Raw genomic sequence first — 20801 nt, forward strand, 5'->3', positions numbered from 1 at the left:
ACCTATCTACTCCTTTGATTTTCACTGTGCAGAGCTTCCTTGATTCCTCTGCTATATCTGTGAGTATTCCACTTTTGTCTTTTCTTTACCAGATCTTCTTCTTTCTGCCTGTCCCTAAATTTAGGTGATCACTCAGAGTTCTCTCTTTTCTCAGTATAAACCACAACCCCAAATAGAGTAAAGTTTGATCTCTGTTTATCTAATTACTTGAACTGATTGTAACTCTTGGCACTATGTTTTCCTTTTATGACTATTGTGTCATTTGATCACAGAATATTTCTACAGGGAGAAACAACCCTCTGTCTCCCCACGTTCAATATGTCCCAAATTCCTCTCATCACCTTACTCCAAGGCTTACATTCTGTTAGAGCTACCATCATGTTTTCTGGTCTCCCAAATTCTAAACTCTGTGGTCATTGTTGATTTGTCTTGCTTTTTTAGTATATACATCACCAAGTTCTGGTACTTTTTAGCTTAAAAATGACTCTGAGGTTTGCTCCAATCTCTTTATTTTTCTGCCTGTCATCTTAGCTCATTCCGTTTTCATATCATGATCAACTCAATGCCTTGATTTTATCTTTTTTATGTTTCAGCTGTATATCCCTAACGAATTAGTGTTCAGAAATGTTATTTTCTTTTTTTCCTGTGGCTTTTTATTGCCTGCCACATTAAATTTCTTCTCTCAGTTGATTTTTCAGAGTACTCCTTGACCTATCTCACCACATCCAGCACACCTTGTCTCCCTATGTACTCCCTGTACAGTTGTGGCTCTTTTGAGACTGATGTCCTTATTGTCATCTTCATATGCCATGTTAATTTCTCTTGTGTGTTTTCTGCTGCCTGAAGCATTCTCATCTCTCAATTGATCAGTGATTCTTCCCATTTTTAAAAGTCCAACTCAGTTCCCACTTTCTTCTTCGTATATGTCTGACAGCTTTGGCTCATCCCGATCTCTCTCTTCTGTGCGTCCTCGTCTTTTGACTGAGTAGTGTGCTGTAGTGACATGAGCCCAGGGTTTAGTGCTAGGAAGCCCTACTTTGTTGCTTTCTGCTGTATTTCCCATCTTCACATGCAAAATGAGAATATGAATAACAGATTCCTAGAAAATTCTTTTGAGGATTAATTAAGATAATGAATATGGAATATCCAGCAATGCCTGGTTCATACTAAAGGCTACTATGATTCAACTAATGGATAAATCAGTTAATGCTGTTTGATTTTCCTGCCACTTAATATGTGCCTCTTTGTGGTGTGATGTAAATATTCCAGGTACATTAATTTTCCTACTAAACTATATTTCATAAAATCAGAATCTCAAAATAACATGACCAGACCTATAGAAATCATTTAAAACCACAGATCATAGAACCTCAGATATGAAAGCGTTCTAATCCAGTTGATCTTTCTTGTGATGAAGAAACTGTGACCCAAATTTTTTAAGTGAATGTTAAAGGTGACACAGTTATGAAGAGAGCTGGCCCCAACCAGGATTAGAGGTTTCTGCACTCCCAGGCCTGCACTCTTTTCATTACTTTCTTGTTTATTTCCTGTTTAGTAACTGCCTGAAGGCTGGATCACAACTCATATTCCTGTACCACCCGTAGTCCTTATTCTGTTGTGAGAAAATAGAGCAGCTACTTCGTTGTTAATTGTGGATTGATCGATTGATTCATTCTTTGATTTGGCAATAGGAATTCTTTGGGAAGGGACTATGAAAGCACTATAGTTATCAACCTTTTGGTGCTTTTGATGCTGCTGTAAGCATGCAAAGGGTTCACCATGTACCACTTCTGTGCAGTGACCCAGGGTGGTGGGGAAAGGAAATGGGAGAGGAAGTTATATACATCTTGAGCAAATGAAGGTTTTCTATTTTTAGTCCTCGCTACTGTTTGGAAAGTACGGTTCCTGCTCATGGCAGTCTGGCATGTGTTTCCTTAGTGCCATTTCAAAAAGGGGAAAAAAATAAATATGGGAATTTTTGGTAGCGAAAATAGTTACTCGGTGAAATCACATAAGTTCCTCCTTTTTCTCTTGATCAAACCTCAAACCCACTAGGCACAGATTCCTCAACCTCAACTATGCATGTCAAAGGCTCATGCAGAAAAGGAGTCTGGAGTCAGCAAAACCTAGTTAGCAGGATATGCTGCAGTTCCACAGAGAGACAGGGGTGGTGAAGGCAGGGGGAGGGCATGGTGATGTTTCTTCATATTCAGTGGGCAGCTTGACCTGCTACCAGATTGTGGCCCCACTGTAGAAACAGAACCCTGATACGTAGAGAGAGAGAGACGCATAGCATTATAGCACTTTTCTTAAGCTGTTCCTTTTGCCTGAATGTCTCTCCTTGGCAAAAGTTTCCCTGAGTATCTTGCTACCGTGCCCCTAATTCAAATAAATCAATTACTTCTATTTAGTAGTTATGATGATGTTTTGCGGGATTTTTTCAATCATAATTTAAGGCTATATCAGTTATAATTAGGGAACAATAAAAAGCCTTCTGCTGGTAAATAAAATGACCTGATCTGCATCTAGATGGATTACTGTAATATAGTGGGATTTGACTGATTAGAAATGGCAATGATAGAATATCTTGGAGTCAACTTCAGGAGTCCATTGAGACAGATAAGAGCCTGAACTGCGGTGGTGGCCATGACCATGGAGAAGGGGAGCTGGAGTCAAAAGCAACTTGGAAAAAGGGGGCTGTGGGAAAAGGAGGGGTCCAGGATGGGGGGGCAGGATTTTGTCTTTCTTCAGGGGAGATGGGTTTGCATCCTGTCTTGGTATTTGCTGAATAGGAAGAATCCTCTGAAAAATCAGAATTCACAAGTGTGATTTGAACATTATTAGGGGAAATGCTGATACCAGTAAGCAAATATTGCCCCTGTCAATGAGAGGGAGAGGGGCACTACAGTCTCCAGACATAAATAGCTCTGCCTAGATAAAGTTGTGGCAGTAGGGTGAGAATAATGCATTGCTATAATTAATGCTAATTTGTAGATATTGCTGTATTGTTGTCATTGTTTTTTAATTGAATATGTATAAAGCTCCAACAGGGTGCTATAAATAATGCCAACTTATAGTTGACTTATCAGAACACTCATAAGACTTTTATAAACACCAATAAATGGAAACTCACAGCACCCCTTTGAGGTGGTAAATGTCTTTGTCATTTCTACAAATGAGAAGTGAAGTAGATTGTGTTTGCTCTGTTGGCACTGTGGGTGAGAACACAGAACTGTGCAATGAGAGAAAAGTATTTTCCCTTTTCTCAGGAATTGGGTTAGAATACATTAGTAAAGAATCTCTTTAAATGTGTTCAGAGTTGTGGGATTTTAGTTAAATTGTTTCAGTTATTGTTAGCACTATAATTAGCAGGAGGCAACCAAATTCCAGGCCAACAGATTCAAATTTAGTGTGGAATAGAATTAGGAGAGCAATGAAGGACTTGTTAAATGCAGATTACTAGGCCCTGCCCTCAAAGGTTTAGATTTTGTAAATCTAGGAGGGGGGGGGGCTAAGAATATACCCTTTAATGGGCAACTGAGGTGCTTCTGTCCTTAGAGGAGGCTCAGCTTCTTTTCGAGACTTCAGTCTTTCCTTATTGCAGGACTTGTCTTTGGCCACCAAAATCTAACTTTATCTTGAGACCAAGACTTTTTATTTAATAGCAGCAGGGTCTCCTAGAGCTTAGCTAGTGTAATCACGTGATCTTCTCTTTTATGGAACATACCACCAGCTAACATTTTCAGAAGATCTACTGTACGTTTAGCATTGTGTTGAACATGTGATTCCCAGGACCTTATATCACCTTGATTTTAAACTGTCCCTGTGGGGTTTATATTGTTATTCACCTATTTTATAACGGGGAACTAAAACTAAGAGTATATGACTTGGTCAAACATCACCCTGGTTTAAATCCTTTCGATTTAAATCTTGGTGGGGCCTAGATTTCACCTGAAGTTTGAAGCACAGATGGGAAGCTTTATGGTCCTGGGAGAGCTCGAAGTCGGCGGCAGAGCCCTTAGAAGTGGGCGAGGTGGAAGATGTAAAGCCAGAAGTTCACTTCGGAATGTGGAGAGATGGGAAGGGAAGGTGGGAATGACTGGTCCAGCTTTTCATTATTCCTTTGAGATTTGTCTTGTTTCTTTAATATAGACTAGATGCTGAACTTGCTGAGTAAGTAGCAGTCGTTGGGTTATCACTTGACTCGGAATATTCTGTGAAAAAGGAAACATTCCTCAGGAATACCTGAAATGAGGCATGAGCAGAATTCTGGAGTCTCTCCTTACTTTCTCTAAAGGGTTTTTAATTTGAGGGAAGAATAGTGAGCCTTGTGTCCCTCAGACTGACTTCAACCTCCCCCTAGCGAAGTAACAGTCTTCTTGTCACAGCAGTCTGGAAGTTTGTATTCACAGGATCTAAGGAAGAAATGCTCATGTGCTCAAGTCACGTTTATTTGCTGCATTGTGGCATCACATTCATTCCTATTAAGGTGAGATCAATAGCTTTCTGATACAGTCTCATATTCACTTTTCATCAATGGCAATCTTTTTCATAAAAAATAGGAATTCCTGCTCAGAGTGTTGTTAATATAAATTGTCTGTGCACTGCCTAAAATATATGTGATTCATACCATGTGTTTATTCCCTCATCAACACTTTACGTCCCAAGATACAATTACCCCTGCCCACTCCCTCCTTCATCATGGGGACTGTTTACCCTTTAGGTATCTGTTCCTTGGAGAAGGGCCAAACTCCTTATACTCATATGCCTAGGGTTTGAGCACCTGCATGATTTGACCACAGCGGACCCTCAGCCTGATCGTATGCTATTTTTACCTAAAAAGAGCTCTTGTGTTTGCCAGTGCTCTTACACAGTGCAGTGTTCCTCCTGTATCTTAATGTCTATGTGTCCTGAATATTTGCTAAATATTTATGGAAAAGTGAATGAAAACTAAATGGGGAAATAGAAGGCAAAAGAGAAGAGTTTGGCTTTTTAACTGTAGTTACAGCCATTACCTAATTCTTGGTAAGCTAATAGTCCCATATAATCTCAGTTTGATGCATGAAGGTAAGACCTTTCCCCTTTTGCATGTTCAGCCTGACGTCATGCAAAATGCAAGATCTTTGGAGCGAATTCCAATTATTGCATTAACTACCCGAGTGACCCTAGAAAGGTCTCTTTTTCTTTACGATCCTTCATATTCTCTTTTGTAAAACAGGAATAATAATATCTACTGAGTTTTAGGATTGCTGGGACAGCCCAATGACATAATGTTCATGAAAGTGCTTTTCTAAACTTAGGCACTTTTTCATTGATAATGGCAGCACAGAGGGCACTATGGTTTTCTGTTCCCATGTTCCCAGCAGTAACTGTGTCCCAGACTGTGAACAGTGGATGGAGTAGCTGGCTAGTAGTGCTGCTGGCTCATAGGATATTTCCCAGAATAGTCTTGGAACAGGAAGTTCGACCAAGAGAGAAGGATGATCAGACTTAGGATCCTTATTAGGGAACTGATGTATCTTCTATTTTTAGAAAATATGATTCCTGCCATTTTAATTAAGCCCCTCCTCTTTCTACTCTTAGCCTTTGAGATAAGACAGTGTGTGTATTTGCCTTCTTCCCTCCTGCCTGCTTGCTTCAATGTGGCTGCTCTCACCTAGCTTTTTCTGTTTTCTTTAATCTGTTCTAGTGGCTCTCAAAACAATATAACTGAATGCGCTTTCTTTATAAAGTTGTTATCAGTGACCCTATTTTTGAAATGGGTATTTCAGGTTATATTTTGTTAGTATCTGCTGTATCATTTCCATAATTTCTTTTTATTTTTTATTTTTATTTTTATTTTTTTGTCTTTTGTCTTTTTCCGTGTCCGGCAACAGATCGCAACCCTCAGTGTTGCCCCCGTACCGGACCGGGGACCGGCAACGGGATTGCAACCCTCGGTGTTGCTCCCACGCCTCGCTCAGCCAGTGAGCGGGAACCGGTCTGTATGTGGGATCCGAACCCTCGGGCGGGAGCGCCGCCGCGCTTCCCAAGCGGCACACTATCCAGTGCGCCACTGGGCCGGTCCTCCATAATTTCAACTATCAAAATAACACTGTAAAAAAGAAACATAGTAATGTGATTCGAGTAAATGGCTATAAGTGAAAAAAATAACAAAAACTAAAACAAAATACTTTAAGCTCCTTATATTGTCAGATAGGTTGCATTTATGTGAATGCATCAGGATAGCAGCGTTTTTAAACTGGAAGAAAACAGACAGAGGAAGTCCAATCCCCTCATTTTGCTGTTGAGAAAACAGGCTTACACAGTGTCAGTGATTTTCCCAGGGTCTCCCTCCTGAATTATGGCAGAACCAGGAAAAAAATGCCTAGTCTAGTGCTTCTGTGCTCCCTATGCTAACACATGCACCTCTCTGTTTACTACAGAGAATTCTGAGTTTGTACTGGATAGGTAATAAGTATTACTTTTCTGGGTCAACGTTTCTGAATATTCAGGCGTGTTCCAAAATTAGTGCACTTGTATGTTTCTAAGGAGGAAATCACTATACTGTCTCCTTGTACTTGACAGCACATTTGAGTGGGGGACTGGGATTGATTCAAGTCTCAGTGTCCCATCGTTATCATTGGGCTGTTTGTCCATTGGTAAATCACTTAAGCTTTCTGGTCCTTTTTTTCCTTCTTGGCAAGATCATGAGATTTTAATAGAAGCTAGGAGAGGTTCTCCTTGTCTGCAGTATCTGTGAATTTAAGTATCTCCACCCATTCTGACATCCCCCTTCCTGGAATTTCTTTAATACATGTTTGCACTTCCGTATCAGTATTGCATTCTGCGCTGGCTTAAGAATGGGCTCTTCTCCTTCCTTAATTTTGTTGATCTCGTCTTGCCAATGAGGCTAGGAATCCTTGAAAAGTGCCTGTGCTCCTCTCTTTCACAAAGCTTCCTCATCTGGAAGATGGAGCGAGAGGAGCTTTCCCATTGATTCATAGGTTCTTAAGAAGATCAGTTGAAACAGTGTATAAGATATTGCTTTGGAGAAGATGTTTCACAATGTAAGGTGTTAAGGTTTTAGTCCTATTTCAGCTGCTTCCCTGAACTATTATCTCCGGTGAGCTAAATCACCTCTTTGGAGGAGTTTTATTATCTTTAAATGAAAATGTTGAAATAGCTACTAACATTACCCTTCCAGTTCTAATATTCCATGAGCCTGAATTCCCTTTTCTATGCTAATCATCTGTAATTGATTCTCTTGCACTTTTCCAAATATTCTTGCACATCCTGAACAATGGCAGTTAGCACGTAGAATTAGAACCCCACAGATGTTTAAAGGAATTTCTCACCCCCTGTCCATTTCAATGGTGTGCCCTTTTGCTTTATAGCCCTGACTACGTGATGGACCTATGTTATCAAAATGCAAAATAAGAAAACAATCTTCCATGAGGTTTTAAAACATAATAGCAAAATTACCTGGCATGTTCTATTTTCTACTGCACTTTGCAGGGGAGACCAACAAGATTTTAGTACGTCTGTTAAATTCATAGCTTCAAATGATTATTGCGCATCCCTCCCCCAACCAAAATATGAAAGTTTTCTTAACAGGAAACTAAACTGTTCCCTTTCACACACCTTTTAAAACTTGTGTCTCCTACTTGTGTTATTTCATGTTAATTGTGTTATGCAAAGGATTCCTGGGAAAATGTCAATGATCCTAGATGATTTTATGGATATATATAGATATAGATATAGATATTTTAAAGAGATACATTTCCTTTTCACACTCACACAGAGAATACAGAAACAGCAGCTTGGTATAGAGTTTGCTAAACCACGTGTGTGAACTGACTGACGAGATGGCTGTCAAGGAACCTGTTTCTTCATCTATAGCTAGCCTAGATAATCTGCAGATAATAAGCAGTGGCTTTCAAACTATCTTTTATAGAAGTGCTTCAGAAGACATTATTAGAGGAGGTGGACATGACCCAGTGGGTGGTACCCTAGGACTTTCCTTCTTGTACTTGGATCAAAGCATCTTTGTTTTTATCTCTTTCAAATAATGGAGTTCCATATATGATTTCTTTTTCATACATGCTGCTTAAAAAGTGTGCGCCAAACATTTATTTTAGTGTCAAATAATTAGTCTTATTGTGGCTATTCTTATGGTTCTTATTTTATCAATGGATGGTTAGGTAATATATGTATTTATCCATATTATTTTATGGTTACAGTATTCTCATACAAATTGACCTTTATTTTAATTTTAAGGAGCTACTTTAAGAATATCTTATTTATATTATTTCTATTTTATGAGGATTTGAATTTGGTAGAAATGATTCAATGAGAAGGTGTAGATATAGTGAAAAGTGAAGGGTTTCTGTTACTAATTTGTTTTGTTTTTGATTTTGATCTGCATAGAACAGTGAACAATGAGATGCTTGTTTATACTCAAGTGGAGGACCCCTTTAAATCTATCCTTGCCCTTCCTTTTGACTGAGCTGGCTTGGACTCTGAGTTGGTCTAACTCTGGTGGGTTTAGTCTGATTGCTGGTGGACAGCAAAGAAAATGGCAGCTAAATCCTGAAATGTCATTGCAGAGTGATACAGTATTAGAGGTTAAAAAAAAAAAAAAAAAGGCTCTTACCCCTCCCTCATTTTTACAGAGGTAAAAGTTGAGATCCAGAAAGGCAAAGTGACTGCTTAATAGTGTCACAGACAGACCTGGCTTCCTGCGGCCACCCCCACAATTGAAGAGGTCTTGTGCTGGCTGCTGAATAAGGCTGATTGTGTGAAATAGAGGCCTCCTTGGAGTACCTTGAGTAATGGAGTTTGTCTTAAGGATCTGTATGGATGAGATACAGCACCAGAAGGCTCAGGGTTGGGCAGATCTGTGGCTGACTCTTTCCATCTTTCTTACCGTCTTCCTTTTCTTCTCCTTTCTTTCCTGCTCTTCCTCTCTTCCCTCTCTGTTCTTCTGCTTCTCTTTTATTTGCATGTCCACCATTCTCTCTCCAGCGATGTGCTTCCTATCTCCTTTTGTTCTGATTGTTAATAATTAGTCACGCACATCTTCCTTTTGGTTGAACATGGCCACAGCTCATCCATATGGCAGCTTTCTTACATGTTTCTTAGTTCATAAGAGAAGGAAGTTTGTTTGTACATCTCATCTTTTTGTCACAGGCCAAAGGTTTGGTTTACCAGCCTGTTTATGGGCCTTGCTGAGGTGCCCAGCTGTGCTTCTGTGGGCCTCAGTGTTCTGAAATGGAGTCACATGATCTGAAACATGGCTCGTTGGCAGCAAGGGCAGGGGGCCAGACTATTTCCTTAAAAGGAGATTTGGGTTTGCCAAACATCACTAACTTTGGATGAATGTGTTAGGGCTGGAAGGGGTGAGATGATAGAGAATACAAAGGAAACACTGAAGCATTTATTAAGCCTGGTATTTAGGTTTTATCCTGATATTTTTTGCTTCAAGTATACTAGAACCGTGAAAAACTGTCTTCTGTTGTTCCCTTATTTCATGTTTATTCGATGCCATGTTCCCAGTTGTCAAGCTACAATTCCACTTCGAATTGTGGAATTATTTTCTCTGTTATGAATTCTATTGTATTTGCTCTAAAGATGGCATTTTGAGGCACCTTTCCCCACTGACCTTAACCTGTGGGAGTACATGACCTTTTTAGATAAAGATACTCAGGTTTGGGACTGGTTTTGCACATTTAGAAAAATTGCATTGAACTGTATTTCTGTCAGCCATTAGATAATAAGCCTCTTAGCGAAGGGAGTTGTTTTTGTTTTTAAATTTCTCTGTCTTCCAAAAAATGTTTTACAAAGAGTCTCAAAGAACATAGTGAATTTGATATAACAGACAAAATTGCAAGTAAGTTTATCCAGTGTACTGTAAACTCCTTGCAGTTGGGGAACGTGCCTTCTTTATACTGCATATTGTTTAGTACAAACTATTTCATGGAGCAGAGAGGGAAAAAAGCCATTCACACATATCAACATTGAGGGTTACGCTGTGAATGCTGGTATTGTAAAGAATTAGACAAAGAAGGGTAAATTATCACATCAGTGGGGTTATCAGTAAAAGTCTTCTTGGAGAGGATGCATTTTATGAGATAGATTAGTAGATTTTTGGAGAGGTGAACACGTCAACTAAAAGAGCGGGAAAGAAATGCACATCCCAATGTAAATTAAGGCAGTTTTTCCTAACTTCCAACATTTTTGGTTTCATTCAATAAAGTGACATTTTAATAGACAAAATAGGTCATATTTGCTGTAATTCTCACTACTGAATGCTGCCTGTCTGACTCAGCATTACCAGAATTTGTGTAAGGAGGCTGCTCATGGTATTGTATAGCATGGGAGGTTATATTGAATAGCACTGTTTTTGTCTTTTTTTTTCGTGTACGGCAATGGATCGCAACCCTCAGTGTCGCGCCCGCACCGGACCGGGACCGGCAACGGGATCGCAACCCTCGGCGTTACGCCGCACCTCGCTCAACCAGTGAGCGGGAACCGGTCTGTATGTGGGATCCGAACCCTTGGCGGGAGCGCCACCGCACTTCCCAAGCGGCACACTGTAGCAGTGCGCCACCGGGCCGGCCCCTTCTTGTTATTTGGATTGTCTATTGGTATTTTCACCACATCATTAACCATACAATATAACCTAGGTTGTTTATAAGATAAAATACATATATTATTTATATTATATATATATATATATATAATTTATATATATATAATGTATATATAAATTCACTTTCTACACACAAACATGCACACTCCCTTCCCCCCTCCACCTCACCTTTTAAATGTTCATTGTGTTAGAAATCCACTTAGAACAGTCGTTCTCAAAGCGTGGTCCTCAGAACAACACTATTAGCATCATCTGAGAACTTGTTATCAAGTCCCTATACTCTGACTCCAAAGCATTTACTGCTATTCTCTTTGTGTTAGGGATGCTTTGGGGGAATAATTTAATAAAAAATGATCGAAAACAAGTGAAACAAACATTGATTATATCTTCAGCCTTATCTAGATAGATGATAAATGGTTGAGCTATAGATAGATTAGACAGATACTTAGTTCTGTTGTTTCTAAAGAATATACCTTTTTAACTCCTTTTGTTAATACCATCTTTTTTTTTTTTCACTGATATTATAAATAAGGGAATAATGCATATTTTGAGTGTGATCCTGGGTACTGACTGTAATTCTAGAATATAAACTTATTAGGATAGGGACTAGCTCTTAATTGACTAGACTATTGCCGTTGGTCTTTTGTTTCCCTTAACAGCCTGAACAAGACCTCCCTTTTTAACAATGTGAAGGTCATCATTAGGATCCTGATGTTTTTACATAGCAGAGGACTTTGCAGTTAGTCCTGCTCTCCTATATCAAAACTGAAATGAGTACTTAACAAATACATTGTTGTTATGCTAGGCAAGATCCATTTATTTCCATTTATTAATAATGAATACTCTCACCTCTTCGCAACAACTAAGGCCATAATTAGTTTAGGGAAAGATCATCTATGGATGCTAAAACAATTGGGTGGAATATTCTTGATGAGCAGAATATTAGCACACTCTCAAAGTATCACCTTGCAGATAATTTATTAACTTAAAAAGAAAGAGGGCACTTTTACAGTGGTGTGAAATCTGGTGTACACTGTCTTAATCAGGTTGTTAAACTTGGCACCACCACACATGGGTCAAACTGACATCATGAACTTCTTGCTGTGATATGGGCAGGACATGGCAGCATGCATGTAATATTCCTGTCAAACTTTGTTTAACCTGCATCTAATTATCAGAAAAAATCAGATCATTGAAATTTTTAAGAAACTTGGCATGAATTTTTTCAAAAGTCAGCTTTAGGAGAAACAAAAATAGGCTGGGAGTTTGTACTAAATTAAAAGGGACTAAAAAAGTATATCACTTTAATGTGTGAACTTCGATTGGATATTGGATAGAATTAACAACGGTAGATAAAAAGACATTACTGGTACCACTGGTGAAATTTGAGCATGTGTGTATATTAGATAACACTGCACCCATGTTAAATTTCTTGGGTGTGATAATGGTATTGAAAAAATTAGGAGTTCTTAGGAGATGCAAGCTAGAAAAATGGGGGTAGGGGTAGTATCTGCACATTTTACAAACGGTTTAATTGCAACAGCAAATAGAATTTATATACCCACAGAGCAAGCGTGGTGAGATGCTGGCCACTGGTGAATCTGGGTGAAGAGTGTGTGGGGAGAGTTCATTTTACTACCTGTTCAACTGTTCCGTGTGTTAAAATTTTTTCGAAATGAAAAGTTTGAGCATAACCAGTGAATAAACAAACAAACAAAAAATGCAAATGAATGACCTTTCATAACTCATTACTGGTACTCTTTGTCTATTACCTGTAGTTAGTGAGTTAGAAATTGTTGGGCTAAAATTCGACCCATCTAAAGTGAGACTCTTGGAAGTGGCCCAACTATTTCACTCACATGTTGTACATTTTGGTTCTGATCTCTTGTTTTATAGACTGTTCTCATGTACTTAGTGGGGGAGTCATCACCCTGTTATTCTACTGGTGGTACTGAGAATTATGATTTCCCAAGTGATATTATGCCCTGACTGTGGTCTGGTGAGCTTTTATCACATGTGTATATGTAGAATGAATACAAATAAATATCCTACAGAAAATAACCTCTCATGCATGGTTTATTCATGGGGGTTTGTGGTTGTCAGTAAACAAATGCGGTTACTGCGCTTTTGTGCCCACCTCTCACCCCACCTTCTTATACCAGCCATTGCTACAGCGACCAGCTCTGCACAGGTATGACCTGGCAGCACCTGGCCTCACCTACAGTGCCTTTCCCTCACTTTCTGTCCTGGGTCTTCTCTGCCACCATTATACTTCTTGGGACAAGTATAAAAGAATTTTAAATCCTGTAGACAACCGTAGACCAATGGAGAACTGCAGCTGAGGATAAATATCTACTCCTCAGGTGGGAAGATCTGAAGCACATTTTATAGGATTCCTCAGAGGGCTGGAGGGGAATGGGGCCCTAGTTGCCCGTGTTGCTGACCAGATCAATATAGCACCTTTGAATTGGCTTTTCTCCCATTTCTACTTAACTCTTCCTAGTCCTTCAGTATCATTTCTTAGGATTGACTCCCAAAATTAATGACTTATGTGTGAACCTTTGGTTTTTTGGGCGAAACTTGGACTAAGACAATGGAATCTTCCTAGTTAGGGTTGAAGAGTGTGGGAATTGTTATTGTTACCATGACCAGTTAACAGGAGTTTATATGGTACCCGGCAGCAGCATTAGGTAAAAAATGAGGAGAATCTTCTTTGTTGTCATCTGGCAGGTCATTTACCCATCAGGCGACCGGCAAAGCTACAGTGATAGTGAATTAAGGGGAAGACATGTTGATAAGCCCGTAGGATTCTGTTAGCTGGTAATAGGATGGGGGTTCCTGGTATCTAGTATAAGATGTTGAGAATAGCAAGATAGCCCCTTAATTTAAAGGTACTAAGAGACTAGATAAATGAAAGTACCAAGAAAAAGATTGGTTTTGGGACTGGACAGGACCTCTGTTGTTTAAACTGAGACATAATATAGAGAATTGGGGGTGTGAAAGAAGCCTATCCCAATCCATAATGAGGATTGAAATGTAGAAGCAATGCTATTATTACAAGGTGCAGGAGGGCGGCATGGGTGGTTTTGGTGCAAAATCCCGCAGCCTTATGCTGGAACTTGTAAATACATTGCATCAACCTAGTATAAGAAACTGAAAATGGGGAGCAGTCCCAACCTAGAGGGAAGGGAGAATAAGGAGGCTTGGAACCAACTGAAGTCTTAGAAGCACAGGCTGGTTGCACATCATAATTACTTGTTTCGTTGTTTAGCTAAGGTAATTCTGTGACTTTTGAGTCTCAGGGGTAAGGTATCGTGGTGACTTAGGGTATAGGCGGTTGATGTACTTTCTGCTGCCGTAAAGTACAGGTGTTAAAGACCTGATTAAATCCTGTCTCTTACCTAATACCCTAAGGGAACACTTCATGAATGATGCTTCCCTTAAGAAGAATAATTAACAATAGATATATTATTCATATTAATTTATAGTTACTGGTTGCTATGATTAATGCTATTTATGAAAATCATCATAATTATAGCACTTTACAATTTAACAGAGTATTTTCCCAGCCATTTTCTTATCTGAATCTTGTAACATCCCTTTGGCTTAGGTAGGGCAGGTGATGTTCTCTACATTTTATAGATGTAGAAACTATGGCCCAGGGAAAAATTTAACCAGACTTTAATCCACGGCCCTTGCCAGTATATTGTGCTGTCTATGAGTATATAGAAATACAGTTATCAGATTCATGTTTATTACAATGTTATATATCTGCACACAAGAAAATCAAGTTTACTCTGTTCTCAGCTGCCTTATATAACAATAGAGTCCTGCCTTTCCTTGTTGTACGAGGACCCATTACCCAAAGTGCTCATCTAAATTTTAAAAGTTAAAGGGATCTTTTTAAAAATACCACAGTATTTCAGAGTTATTAATGCTTTTTTGGATAAAGATGAGATCTCTTGTCATATAGGAGTACCTTGAAAACATCTGTTCCTGTGACAAAGACCCACAGGCCATAAACAGTTAGTCAGAATGGAAATTCAGACCCTGAGAACACACAGCCAACCTGTCATATTACTGTTTTTTCATTTTTGTCTGTGGCAAGAGAGTTGAGAAAAATCTCTCAATTTCACAGAGCCTACTTTCAAATCTGAGCCATACAGCTTGATACACACAAACACAACTGGGCACATGTATGCACACACATGCACGTGTGTCACATGCACACACACACACACACACACACACACACAGGTACACTGAGACTTTTTGGTTCTCTTTTTATACCATATACCACAGCATCCATTACTTCCTGTTGTACCTCTAGTTGCTTTTACCCCAAAGGTGTTGATGTGGAAAAGGCTACTGGCTGGGCCTATGGCATAATCTACCATTATTCATTCATCTATTTACTCAAATATTTATTGGACACTTTCATGGGTCAGGCCCTGAGCAATCATTCTTGCTCTCATGAAGCTCACATTATCTCAGGGGAGAGACTGACAGTAAACAGACAAATTCACATAAAGGATAATGCTAGATGGTGGCAGATGTAGTTGCAAAAGTAAATAAAACATGGTGTGGGGATAGAGTGACATATACACAATATATGCAAAATGAGAAAAGCATGAGATGGCTGCTTTAGATAATATGATAAAATGTACCCATGTGAGGGCTGGCAAGCATGGGTGCCAACTGCCTCATGAGGCAGACAGCAATCCACCTTTAGCTCCAAGGGGCCGCACCACAGCTTCATAGATAGTTGATGTTTTCGGTGTGCCTGGGATCTGTCAGGTCCATGAGGGATTAACTCAAGCTAGTTAAACTCACAAGAGACCGACACATATACCAGGTCCCATGAAGTCACTTTGATGCCGACTTCAGTGAGTCCCAGGACTCAGGGAAGATGGCTTGGTGAGCACGTTACTAGGGGAGGAGGAACTGGTGGTCTCAGCAGGCAATGCCATTATGCACTATGCCTGATGCAGTGTATTAACTAAAAGGATAGATTTACTCGAAGTTGTAAGATTTAATGTTAGCCTGTCAGGGCACCCTATTTTTTGTTGTTACTGAGGTTATTGTGGTTTCTTGGCTAGTACTTTTTCTAAACTCTTGCAGACTCTAGACACTATTCTGATATTTACCCTCCTTAGACAAGTCCAATATAGTTGATTAGATTACAGTAACTTCCCGTCTTGTTGAAAACAAACTATGGTCTCTTGATGGAGACTCTAAGGGACTCTCCCATCACATATACATGATCTTTATTACATTGTCACCTTAAAAGATTATTTTTGCCTGACCCTGCTTCAAAATCCTAGAGCCACCTCACTTTATATTTACTTGTCTTGAACTCTAGGCAGGCTGCTTTTTTCCCCAAGCCAGCTCACAAGTCCCGGAGATGCCCTACAACAGTCTTTTTGCCCCCTCCTCTTCTCTCCTCTCCTCCCACTAATTCTGAGTGCAGGTAGCATGGGGCACCACCACATGAAATCCATAGATACCCGACTTCATCATCAGGATTCACTGCTGCATGCTGCCTGCCCTTGGCCAGACCTGAGTGGTCTCTTGCTAGTTCATGTTTTAGGTGCCTCGCCTAAGTCTTGCCCCCTCTCTCTTGCACATTTATACCTCACACCCACTGATCCGCAGACACCCAAGAACTTTCATGCTTTCACGTTTTCAAGTGCTGATTCCTCTTTCTAGTCTCCCTTTCTTGCCCTTGCTGCTCCATAAAATGTCATCATTCTATGCAGTGCTTCTTGAACACTAAAAGCTTGCGATATGCAGATTCTTGAACACAGAGAGCTTGCAATATCTCCCCAGTTGGTTCTGCCCCTTAAGTGCTGGGATGGAGACATTTTCTTTTACTTGTATACTCATCAAAAATCAAGCAAAACAACAGCAACAACAAACTTCTAGGCTGGCCAGTTAGCTCGGTTGGCTAGAGTGTGGTGCTGATAACACAAGGGTCCGGAGTTCAATCCATGTACTGGCTAGCTATGAAGTGTGTGACTTTAGGAAAAATACCTCATATTTTTCAGTTTTCTTATCTGTTAAAAAGAGATAATTCTACTTTACTGAGATTTTATTAAAGCTAAAAAATGAGGTGCAGGAAAACTTGGACAGAGCCACACTATAACTTGAGAAATGAACTTACAATGATGTCAACAGAAATTTCCTTTTTTAACATGTATGTGTTGCTTCCAGGGGAATCCTGGAGGCAAGACCCTTGAGGAGAGACGCTCCAGCCTGGATGCTGAGATCGACTCCTTGACCAGTATCTTGGCCGACCTCGAGTGCAGCTCTCCCTACAAGCCACGGCCACCACAGGTCAGTGCTGCCCGAAAATGTGTCATTCTAGGGCCAGCCACCGATATTCTGCTCTTATCTGAAAGAAACTTCTTGTTATAGCCCTTTAACCCTTTTTTGACCTTCTCAGAGCCAGTGGCCTATGTAGGCTTTTTATTAATATCAACATGTGTTAGTTAATTGGCAGAAACTTCTTAAATTGATTTTATTAAAATAACAAAACGATGTTATTCAAAAATTCAATAAAAAAGTAAATCTCTTCTATTCCATTTCTCTCTTCTTTCCTAGCTTTGCCTACCTGGGTATTCTGTTGCATGTTGTTATGATTTTCACAAATATGACTTAGCATAGCTATGTAAGACTGAGGTGAGGAGCTACGTCTTTTGTGAAGAAATCCCTTATGTTTGATATTGAGGTGGTTTCCATGTTTTGGGTCATCGTTTTAGGCAGTGCTATAAGGGACATGTATGTGTCTGTTCTCTTTGGAGCTATTTCCCTGCCTCAGACTCCTAAAAGTGAGATTCCTACATTGAGGAGTATGATTACTTTCTTTACTTTCCAAAGGTGGTAAATAGCTTATCCTGGCACTAGCAATTTGAATATATCAGTTTCTCCTCAAGCTCACCAGAATTTAATAATAGCAATTAATTTGTATTTTTTAAGTGCAAAAAGTGCCTTATCAGTTTTTCTTTGCATTTTTTTTTTTTTGCTTGCTTTGGAGCTTGGCTATTTTTCTGCATCTTAGTTTATTATCTGTATTTCAGAAGCTGATCTTCTCCTGCTAGTGATCATTCCCTGCCTGTCCAAGTTGTTGAGAGGGTCATGACAAATCTCTTTCAGGGCCTCCAAGTCCTCAGAAGACAGCTATCAGAACGCTAGATGCAAACATTGAATGTGCACTATTGTCTCTGTATTTCTTGACTCTTGTGTGACGTTTTCTTGACCAAGTGACAGTGCATACAGCACTCTGAGTCCTTCTCCAATTCTTGAACAACAGCTGCTGTATTAACAATGGTTCCTTTCAAGCATTAACAACCAGTCCTTCTCTTCTGCTGTCAGTCGTTACAACATTTAGCTGCACATAAGGTTGTGGTGCTTTCTTCTTTAGACATATTCCCATTACCTTTCTTAAATATATAATGGGATTGTCAGCTATGTGGGGGTACAAGGCAAAAATATACTAGAGCTGAGCTCTTTCTTAGCTATCTCTGCTCTTGGCTCCACCAGTCCCATCAGCAGTAAAAATGTACTTCATTCCTATAAACATGTACTGAACTGCTAGTACATAGCCGGTACTGTGGTCCTTCAGAGGAACTGATAGGAATGGGAAAGTAGATGGTTGAAAGGGAGAGAGTTGTCATCTTCCAGGAGACCATATTGTTACATAAGTTATACTATGGTCGATATTGCAGAAGCATAAGGAAGAGAGTGATAGATTCTTTCAAAGGTGGCAGAATCTGAGAATTCTCCTCAGAAGACTTGCATATTTTAGCTGGATGGAATTGTTCTGTTGAAGACAAGAGAGGAGAATAGTCTGAGCCACAGGGCAGGAAGGTCTAGGCTGCAATTCAGAGGACTGAAAGCCACCAGATGGCTGCAGATGAAGCTAATGAAAGTTTGAAGTGAACTATATGACTGGAAGGTTGAGAGCCTGTGGACAAGTTTGAATGCTAGATGAAGATTTTAGCCTATCTTTTGTAGATAATGGGCATAATTGAAGGTTCTCAAGCAGGGAAAGCAAGAATTCATTCTGAAAAGGGGAACAAAACCAACTCTGGAAACATGAAGGAGGATGGGGCCAAGTCAGAGAAATATTCTCGATCTTACTTTATAGTTTCTGACCATTGTTTGGTGTTCAGCAATTTTCCAGTTCCACCCAAATGAATACCTCCAGCTCAGTTTCTTAGGACAGCAAGGCCATGGACTTTGTCACTGGACTCAGCCATATTCTGCTCAAATGCTTGTATTTCTTTCTTTTTTAACAGGCTTTTGTTTAACTGATTTTTTCTCTGTCCTAAATTCTTGTAACCTAGTACATATTGAGGAGATTATGCTCTGAGGTTTTTGCTTAATATAGCCTTCATTCTTTAAGGCTGTGTCTACACAGTCTTCGCATAAACCACTACATTTTAGTAGGCTTGTTCAGCAGCTATGTTTTTGTTTGAGCAATCTTTCTGAGCACACAAACTCATAATCCCTGGTATTTGGACAGTACTTTACTGATTGTAAAGCACTTACACATATATTCTCACATGGATGATATATAGATATCTGAACTCTGAGATATAGATAGTGTGCTTATTTCATGAATGAAGAAACTAAGACTTAGCAGAAAAGTGACTTGTCTTTGGCTGTATGGCTGTTGTGTGAGCAAAACTGGACCTTGAATGTAAGCTTGTGCTTGATTTTAAGTTCTAAAACCTGATTGAGGATATCAGGTCCTTTTTTTTTTTTTTTTTCCGTGTCTGGCAACGGATCGCAACCCTCAGTGTCGCCCCCATGCCTCGCTCAGCCAGTGAGCGGGAACCGGTCTGTATGTGGGATCCGAACCCTCGGTGGGAGCGCAGCCGCGCTTCCCAAGCGGCGCACTAGCGCAGTGCGCCACCGGGCCGGCCCCTTTAATTTTTTTAAATGTCTTTAACCATTGGCAAAAACTATAAAATCAGTTATATGAGTGATATGGCTTTCCCATACAAAGAAAAAACATTCAGAAGGTTAAAAAAATTAATAATGATGGCCCTAAAGTAGATAAGCTTATAATTAGGGTAAAATCTACTTTCGATGTGCCTGTTCCATTCAAAAATTAAAGGATGATCCATTCTAATTTTTTTTTATTATTATTATTCTAGTTTTGGAAAGCAAGAGTTAATTGAGAGATATAGCTTATCCTTCTGCGTTATCTTCTGGTGGAACTGAATTGGATGTGTTAGTATTTATCAGTTAACATAATTATATGCTATGAGAACAATAATCAGACACTTAAAATATTAAAAATATGTGCCAAGAGAAGATGATGTCTGCAGTAGACGGTATTGTGTTGTAATTAAAAGGTACTTGAAAAGTCCTAGAAATGTAGACAGTTTATGCCTAACTTTGATGTTTCCATTTTTGATCCAAAGCAAATTTCAAAACCTGTTGTGTCACCTGACTACTTAAAGTAGGCTAGTAGGTCTGTGGTTTCTCATTAGTCAAACATGTGTCCTGTGCTTTCTCAAATCCACCTCTGAATCACCTTTGTAAGGCGGCTTTGACTCATGGATCTCAGGGAAAATAATATGTATATATGGAATGTTTGTGTAGTAAGAGGTCCCAGGGAACCCCACTCACATAACAGCTCTGAAAAATGTCTGAGCTCTTGAAAGTAGGTTTTACTGAGGCATTTTCCTACTTTTTTTTCTGAGAAGCATTTCCCACTCCCAGATTTCCTGACTTTAGTTCTTTTTACTTATTTATCCATATGTTTATTTGGAAAATGTGGCTTAATTCCACATATTCATTCATTCATTTATTCATTCACCTAACATTATATTGAGATCCTATTATGCATTAGGCATTGGAGATATAAAGGTTAGTATCAACATGTCCTTGCTCTGAAGTAATTCTTAATCTTACAGAAGAGGTAAGTGCATAAGCAATCCAAAGGGACACAGAAGAAGGACTTCAGTGTGCTACTTAATGATCATATGACTCACCATGTGTTGAAATTGTTGAGAAATAAAACATAGGCATATCAACACCACACCTTACGCCTTTCAGTGTCAGAAAGGACTGCATAGAGCAGGTAGCATTTGAGTTCACTTGACTGAATGTATTATGAGAACATGGTACTCAAGGTGCAAGAATAACAGGAATG

At 39.5% G+C, this 20801-nt stretch overlaps 1 protein-coding gene across 1 annotated transcript in view; it reads left to right on the forward strand.

The window, feature by feature from the left end:
* LPP (LIM domain containing preferred translocation partner in lipoma) overlaps positions 1 to 20801 on the forward strand; it is a 573768-nt gene that overhangs the window by 233276 nt on the left and 319691 nt on the right. Inside the window, exon 5 of the mRNA XM_008580078.1 lies at positions 16847 to 16969. Coding sequence (XP_008578300.1) covers positions 16847 to 16969 — 123 coding nt within the window. The remainder of the gene's footprint in view (positions 1 to 16846; positions 16970 to 20801) is intronic.

Source organism: Galeopterus variegatus, unplaced genomic scaffold, assembly GCF_000696425.1.
Source record: "Galeopterus variegatus unplaced genomic scaffold, G_variegatus-3.0.2 Scaffold83, whole genome shotgun sequence".
NCBI classification, from domain to species: Eukaryota; Metazoa; Chordata; class Mammalia; order Dermoptera; family Cynocephalidae; genus Galeopterus; species Galeopterus variegatus.